At 64.6% G+C, this 8,017-nt stretch overlaps 2 protein-coding genes across 2 annotated transcripts; one reads left to right on the forward strand and one right to left on the reverse strand.

The window, feature by feature from the left end:
• Positions 1–1,338: 1,338 nt before the first annotated feature.
• On the forward strand, positions 1,339–6,033 carry AMSG_11495 (uncharacterized protein; the record flags this gene model as incomplete). Its single annotated transcript, XM_013897186.1, has 2 exons — positions 1,339–1,350; positions 1,886–6,033. 2 exons carry the CDS (start codon positions 1,339–1,341, stop codon positions 6,005–6,007), a joined length of 4,134 nt encoding a protein of 1,377 aa, XP_013752640.1. The 3' UTR covers positions 6,008–6,033.
• On the reverse strand, positions 5,463–7,963 carry AMSG_11496 (uncharacterized protein; the record flags this gene model as incomplete). Its single annotated transcript, XM_013897187.1, has 1 exon — positions 5,463–7,963. A coding segment is annotated over one exon (1,927 nt), but the record flags the coding sequence as incomplete, so codon positions are not given.
• Between the last annotated feature and the right edge of the window lie 54 nt (positions 7,964–8,017).

Genomic DNA, 8,017 nt, shown 5'->3' on the forward strand with positions numbered 1-8,017 from the left:
CGCGACCGCGACCGCCGTGGCCCGCCCCGCAAGCGCCGCGGCTGGTAGCCATAGCTTTGCTCATCCTGTATGGTCATTGCAGTGCGCAGTCGCCGATGTCTGGCCTGACTGCTTGCCGTGGAAGCGCCACTCGATGCCGCTCGTCGTCGCGGAGAAAGCGAACAACCTGCTTCTTGCGCCCGTGACCGAACGTCAGCGTCTGCCTCTTGACATTGACTGTGGCGTCATGATCCGTCATAAAGTCAAGGCCGAGCAGGAAACCGATCGAATCGTTGTCGATGATTGTTAGTGGGTGGTGATAGACCTTCTTTCCGATGGCGATCGGCGCCGACGCGATGCGGCCCACAATCCGCGCTGAGCCGACGCCCACCGCAACGCCAGCATACCGCGTGTCGACCTCATGCAACAGGCCGGCGTGCTGGACCAGCGCCAGAGAGAGCACAGACGACTCGGCTCCAGTGTCAACTAGCGCATCGATCCGCCGCCCATTGACCCGCGTCTTGATAAACAAGATCCGCAGTCGGGTCAGACTCTTTTGCATTGCATCGGCCTGAGCCTCTGCCAGCTGCTGTTGGATCTGCGCACCCTCAGCTTCGTCACCTGCCCACAGCGCGTCCTGCGGCTGCGGCCGGCCGCACAACTCGCATGCCTCGGCGAGCTCGGCATTGAGAAAGGCGCAGTGCTCGCAGCCCCAGACGACTTCGTAGGACTCGGAGCCCGAGCTCGAGTCCAAGCTCGATCGCGACTCTGTCGCCGCTCCAGCCCGCGGGCGAAACCTCACCGCATCAGACGCATAACCGAGGCCATCAATGGCCTCAAACGCGTGCGTCATACTCCGCTTCCGGCCCTTGCGCGCCATCGCGTCCGGCAAGCACTCTTCACACGAGTGATGAGCCCGTCCCTGCTCCCGATCCTGCCTGCTGCCCCCACACGCCGAGCACTCGTAGACCGTCCCGCCGGTGATCAGGCACCCACACTCATCACACACGTACGCCACCAGCAGCTCTCTACGGCAGTGGCCACCTGACGATGGCGAGGAGGAGGAGGAAGAAGAAGACATCGATGATGATGACAATGATGACGATGACAACGATGAGCTGTCGGAAGACGACCGTGACTTTCGTGATGTCGACGATGACGCCGATGACCGCGAACGTCTCCGCCCGCTCTCAGCCCTAGGCATGCTCCACAGTAGCCAGCCTCGACCCGCCGGCGCCCTTCTCCGCCTCGTTTATGCCTCACACTCGCTGACCTTGTTGATGGAGACAAGTGTATCACTCGAGATACTCGCTGTCAGCCTGTGTGGAAGGGCTCGCTCCTTTCCCTCCACGACCATCTATGTATCTACTCGTGCACTCCCTCGAACAACCGTTAGAGAAGCAATCATTAGTCCTCACCCCCCTTACCCTACATGAATGACAACACACAACCCTCTCTTTATCGCCCCGATCACAGCACCCATCCCCCCACACATCACCCTCCTTTGCCCCGATCACATCACACATCCTCCCCATGCATCTCCATCACAGCATACCCCCCCCCCTCCCCCCCTACCGCCCCCATCACGGCACACATTACCCATCATCTGTACACACTCTCTCGCACACTACACATACCCACACGTACCCTCACCCCCACACCTCCTTTAATCATCTCCCACCCCCCCCCCCCCCCCACCCCTCCCTTCCTCTGCGTCCACCACTCCATTTCTCCCGATCACCCGTCACCGAATTGGCGCCCGTTACCCTTCCCCTCCTCCTCCCTCTCCCTCTCTCCCTCCACACCTCCCTCCCTTCCTGCCCTTTCTCACATGGAAGGCAGTCTGGTGCTTTCGGCTGAACTCGGGGGCCACACGGACCGGGTCCGCTGCTTGGCATGGGCTGAGTCGACCGGTGCTCTGTGGTCGGGCTCACGGGCTGGTTCGCTCCATGCCCACGCTGCGACGCCTCCGCATGAGCTGGTGGCGGAGATTGCCTTGCCGAACTCGCGCGAGGACAGAGGCGCTCGGCTTGTCGGGGTCATGTCGCTGGCATATGTGGCGAGGACATGCTGCATGTGGGCCGGGGCGGCGTCGGGCGCCGTGGCTGTCTATGACGTCGAGTCGTACAAGTGCCTTCATCTGCTCTCGGGCCACACAGCGGCGGTCAACAGCCTCCTGGCCAAGGCCAAGTATGTGTTCTCGGCCTCGTCCGACTTCTCCGTCGGCATCTGGGACGCCACAAAGTACGAGCCACGCCAGTTTCTCCGTGGCCACTCCAACTGGGTCCGATCGCTCGCCCTCACAGGCCTCCATCTTTGGTCTGCAGGTGACGACGGCACCATTGTTGTCTGGTCCTCCACAGGCGAGCGGGTCTCGGATCTTGCTGTTGACGACCCGGTCCACGCCCTTGTCTACACAAAGTTCAACACTGTATGGACAGGCACGTCCTCTGGCGCCATTGTCGTCTTTGATGTCACCTCGCACGCCTGCGTCGCCTCGCTGGAGCCGCTGGCCGGCTGGATCACATCACTCACAGCCACCGACCTCCACGTCTGGGCAACCTGTTCCGACGGCACGCTTGCGTTGTACAACGCCAAATCCCGTGTCTGCCTGGCCTCGATTTCGGCCGGCTGTGGCGCACTCCTTGCTGCCATCCCTGCCCCGCTCACCGCCCACGACCGCTCTGTCGGCACCGCCTCGGCCTGGCTCGCTGCCGCCGACGCATCGGTCACGTTGTGGTCGTGGCTCTCCGATGCTGTCGCTGAGCGCACCGCCAAGGGTGTCATCATGGCGCCGCTTGCTCTGGGCGACCTTGCGTCGTCACCCAACTCGGGCTCGCCGCCGCCGATCCCGTCGGTGCGCCAGTCGTCGCTCCGCGCCATGGCCGCCTCCGAGGCTGCCCGCGAGGCTGCAGAAGCGGCGCACGCCAACGCTGAGGCCCGTGTCGCTGTCGCCAACCGCGAGATGCGCTCGCAGCTGCGGGCCGTCACCCAGGCTCACGCCATTGAGAAGGATGGACTCACGACCCGCATCGAGCTGCTGGAGCGTGAGCGCCACGAGCTGGCTTTGCAGCTTGCCGCTGCTCGTGAAGCATCGCCCAACGAGAATGTTGATGTCTCGCAGGCTTCATCGACCGACGACCCCGAGTCGCTCGCATCGCTTGTTGCCACGCTCAAGTCGCTGCGTGGCCAGCTGCACGTGGAGCGGAAGCAGCGGGCGGCCAAGGAGAAGGCCATGGCCGTCGCCGCGTCGACCGCGCAGGTTCGTATTGCCCAGCTCGAGTCCGAGCTGGAGGACGTCAGAACGACAGGCGCGGACACCCGCGCTGCCGCCGCTGCCGCCGACAAGCAGCTCGAAGCACTGAAGCTTCAGCTGGCGACACAGGTGGCCCGTGCCGACAAGGCCGAGTCGGCCGCTGCCGCCCTCCGTAAGAAGCTCCGTGCCGCCGAGTCGCGTGCCAAGGCGCCGTCGCGGAATGAGGCCGCGGCTGCTGCTGCTTCCGCTGACCTCCGCGAGCGGACACTCCGGGCCGAAGCCACTATGCTTGAGCTGAACAAGGACAAGGCGACACTGGAAGAGACCAACGCGGAGCTGGTTGCCTCACTCGGCGAGTTGAGGACCAAGCTCAAGACTACTGAGCAAGCTCGCCGCGCTGGCCTCCGTAAGGTCGGCTCGCTGACCAACAAGCTGGACGAAGCAGTCACTGCACGGGCTGATGTTGAAGCCAAGCTTGCTCACCATCGCAAGCTTGTCAACACCATCACGGCCGCCACCCACGATGCCGAGCATGAGATCCGCGCTCTCGAGGCCCAGCACCACGCTGCTGTCGCCACCCTTCAGCACCAGCTCGACTCGGCTCAGACCGCCATCGACGACCTCGAAAGCCAGCTTCACACGCTGCAGCTCGAGCGGACTGCGACGACTACTGCGTTGCAGGCCAAGGCTGACGCTGCCATTGCTGAGCTTGGCTCTGAGCGCAAGATGCGCCGCAGGGCTCAGGCCGAGCTGGAGAAGCTGCGTGCACACCAGCTGGCTGTCATGGACTCGGCTGCACTCGAGGCTGAGCTGACCCAGACTCAGGGCGCGCTTGCGGCTGCAACCTCTCAGGCCAAGCAGGCGCAGGACCGACTCGCCGTGGCCGAGCGAAACCTCGAAACGGCTCGCGGCCGCGTGTCTGCTGCCCGGGACGAGGCCGAATCACAGGCTCATGTTGCGCTCAAGCTGCAAAAGGCACTAGAGCACGTCGAGCGCGAGCGCGAGCAGCTGCAGACTGCATTGGCCACCGAGCGCGACCGTGCCACAACTGCCGAGGCTGCGGCCGCCGCGCTTGGCGTAGAAGTCGAGCGCGAGCAGGCGCTGGTGGCTATGGCGTCGTCGCAAGGCGTCGGGGTCAAGACTTCGCTCATGCACGCCAAGGACGATGTCGTCGCGCTCCGCAAGCACAACGTTGCTCTTGCGGCGCAGCTCGGCAAGCTCTCGCAGTCAGAGGCCGACGCGACGCGCGAGGTCTACTCGCTCCGTCGGCAGGTTGAGCAGCTTCAGGCCCGGTTAGAGGCCGAGACCGCGACTGCTGAACGCGACCGCGTATCAGCCGCGACCCAGGCCCACCTGCTTGTGGCGGACTCACAGGCGTCGGTGACGGCGGCGCAGCAGGCTGCCAGCCGGGAGAAGAGCCGCGCTACCGCTGCCGAGGCGCAGCTCGCCGTCTTGCAGGGCCACATCTCAGCCATGCAGTCGGGCCACGCCTCACACTTTGACGGGCTCGAAGGCAAGCTCGAGCGGATGCGGATCGAGCTCGAAGCCGCAGAGAATGAGCGTGACGCCGCATTGGACGAGGCTCGGTCGGCGACCCACGAGGCCAGCGTTGCCAGGAGTCGCATGGCTCGGATTCGCGACGATCTCGAGGCTGCCCGACGCGACGTGGCTCAGCTGAAGGATGACTTGATCGACGCACGCACTGCCCGCGACACCTTGACCGAGCGGGCGCAGATGCTTGCGGCTCAGCTGGAGGCTGCGTCATCACGCGAGCAGCTTGCTGCCGACCGCAGTGCCGAGCTGGAAGCCCGTATTGAGGAGATGGAGGCCGAGCTGCGGCGCGAGCGGGTAGCAGCCGCCGAGGCCCACGGTGCGCTCTCGTCGCTGGCGGCCGATACGTCGGCGGCGTCGTCGACGCGGGCCGCGCCGGAGGTTTCTGCCGCCGACATCAACGAGCTGCGAACTGGACTGGCCAAGGCAGAGATGCGCGCGTCGATGGCGGAGCGCGACGCAGTCATGGCCAACCAACGCCGGAACGAGCTGCAGCGACAGATCGACGAGCTGCGCCCACTCAGCACCAGCACCGAGGAAGAGCTGCGACGCCAGCTCAACTCGGTCAATCAGATCCGCGGCGAGCTCGAACAAGCCAACTTTATTCTCCGTCAGAAGCTCTCAGACACAGTATCCAAACGCGAGCTGTTTAAGTCGCAGCGCGACGCGGCGCGCTCGCATCTGCAGGAGCTCTCGCGCACGCCGTCGCAGCGGCTGGTGCCGTCCGCAGCGTCCGCGAGTCACGCATCCGAGTCTGCGTCGGACGACAGCGCTTCGCTGGCCACTGTAGAAACACGGAGCGTTGAGGCAGGTCGGTCTCAGCTCGACTCGTCCGTGTCTACGGACGAGGTCGATGCTCGGACCGCTGATCTACATCACCACAAGGCACTGTTGCGCCAGCGGACGACCGAGCTGGAAGCGCTGCGTGTCGAGTACACGAGCCGTGTTCAAGTTGACTCGTCCAAGCTCGAAGATCTGGAGATGGAGCTCCGCAACGCGCGGGCGACGGTGACCGCCGAGCGGAACCGCAACGCGCAGCTCGAGCAGCAGCTCGCTGACGTGGTGGCGCAGAACATGCGGCTGCGGCGGCTAGCATCGGTCGCCGGCACAGGCATGTCGCTCTCGTCCATGGATCTGTCGTCGGTCGATGCCCTCTCGGACGGCTCGGTGGCGACTGACGAGTTGGACGTGAGTGATCACGGCGAGTTTGAAGAGACGTAGCACAGCATTGAACTAGGAGACACGCGTAGCTACGGCGGTGCCAGCCACGCCTCGTCGGCGACGTTGGCTTTTTGGGTGACGGTGCTGTGCTTGGCGGCGTCGATGCCACGAACCATGGCCGAGAGCGTCTCGTTTCGGAGCGCTGGGAGGAGAGTCGGGTCAAGGGCCGGATACTCGGGCCGGGCAAGCGCCGCGAGAGTAGCCAGTGTCTCGTTGTGCTCGGGCGGCTCACTGGCGGGCGTGGAAAGGTCCCTTGTGGCAGCGAGATCAGCGTTCGACATCATGAGGTGCGAAGTGAGGAGTGTGGATCGGTTGCGGTTGAGAGCGAGCTCGACCGGGTCGAGGATGGCGGCGGCGGCGCGGCGCTGGCTGCGGACCTGGCTTCTGTGGTCACGGAGAGTTGAGGCGAGGTTGACGACCTCGGGATCGAACTGCCGTGAGCGGGCATTGCTGGCAACACGCGGGTCCCAATCGAGGCAGAGTTGGCACGAGCTGGGGTCGAGGATGCCGAGCTCAATGAGCTCCTCATCAGTAACGTGGGTGCGGACAAGGCCGAGGAGTGTTTTGACCCGTGCCTGGGAGCGCGAGAGCTCGGTACGGAGGCGGCGAACGCACAGATCCTTCTCGGTGAGCACAACTTGGGTGTTCTGCTTTTCGACTTGAAGCGTGTGGATGGTGTCCTGGAGAGCGATGATTCGCTCGTTGGAGGCTTCGCCCTTGGGCAAAGCCGAGATCTGGAAGGCGGCTTCTGCGGCGAGGGTCTTGGCCACCTGAAGCTCGTCGTTCTTGGAGTCGAGCTGGGTGCGAGCATCGGTGAGTTCGGCCTCGGTGCGGGTTAGCGCGCGCTGGAGCATCTGGATCATGCGGATACGCTGCTCGTCCGAGCCGGCGGCAGCCTTGCGGGTCCTACGGGCGACTGCCTCGTGCTCCGTGAGGAGGGCGGTGTGCTTGGCGCGGAGATCGCGGGCGAGCGTCTTGTTGACTGCCGCCATGTCCTTGGCACGGACCTCGCGAGCCTTGGCGGTCTCAATTTCTGAAGCCGAGCTGGCCAGCTGCTCCTTGAGCGCCATGATGACTCGCATGAGGTGGCGCTCGCGGGCGGTGACCACACTCCTCATCATGTCATCAGCATCATCGGCCTGGCTACGCTGGCCCTGCAACGAGTCTACGGCCGAGGCCGGTGAGGTCGGTAAATTGTCTGCGGCATCTGCGGCAGCATCAGCGTGGGCCATGAGCTTCCATACCAGGGCGTTGCGCTGGGAGTCTGCGGCGACGGCCGCGTCCTTCATGGCTTGGATGGTCTCCTCCAGCTCGACGATGCGGACAAAGAGCGCCTCCTTGGAGAGACCGTGATGGAACGAGTCGGGATGGAAGGGATCGGCCGAGTTGGCAGCCAGCCGCGCGCCCTCTTCACGGAGTGGAGCGTCGGCGGCCTGCTCGCGACGGAAGCGCGAGTGCGGGACGCCGCCGGAGGCCGGACCCTTCACCACCGGCGGCTCGCCGTCTGAAAAGACCATCGACTCTGCACGGCTAAAGGCCAACGAGTCATTGTAGTCCTGAAGCGAGGCGAGTGAGTGCGAGAACTCGCCAGATCGGGCGCGGCGGGCCAGCGTGCGTGCGGTGAGCGGGCGAGGAGCCTTTGCCACCCGATCCGGGCGGAGGAAGATACCACGGTAGCCACCACGGGGATGATTGACACCAAGCGGAGCGTCGACGTTCCGACGAGTGTGAAAGTACCTTACGCCGTGAACCGATCCGTCGTTGCGGCCACGAGCCTCGTCCAGCTCCACGCCCAGCCACTCGCCAGGCGCAAACTCCGTCTTCCCGCGGAAGCGCAACGTTCCCCTCAGCTCGCCGTCGACAACCACCCGCATACCCAGCACCAGCACCTCCTCCTCGTCCTCTACCTCTCCTTCTTCGCCTGTCTCATTCTCGTCCTGCTCGGCTTTGGGTGGTATCGGTGGTGGTGGCATGGATGATGCCATGGGTGAGTGGGGAGGGGGGGGGGGG

The sequence above is a fragment of the Thecamonas trahens genome (genome assembly GCF_000142905.1).
Source record: "Thecamonas trahens ATCC 50062 unplaced genomic scaffold supercont1.90, whole genome shotgun sequence".
Lineage (NCBI taxonomy): Eukaryota > Apusomonadida > Apusomonadidae > Thecamonas > Thecamonas trahens.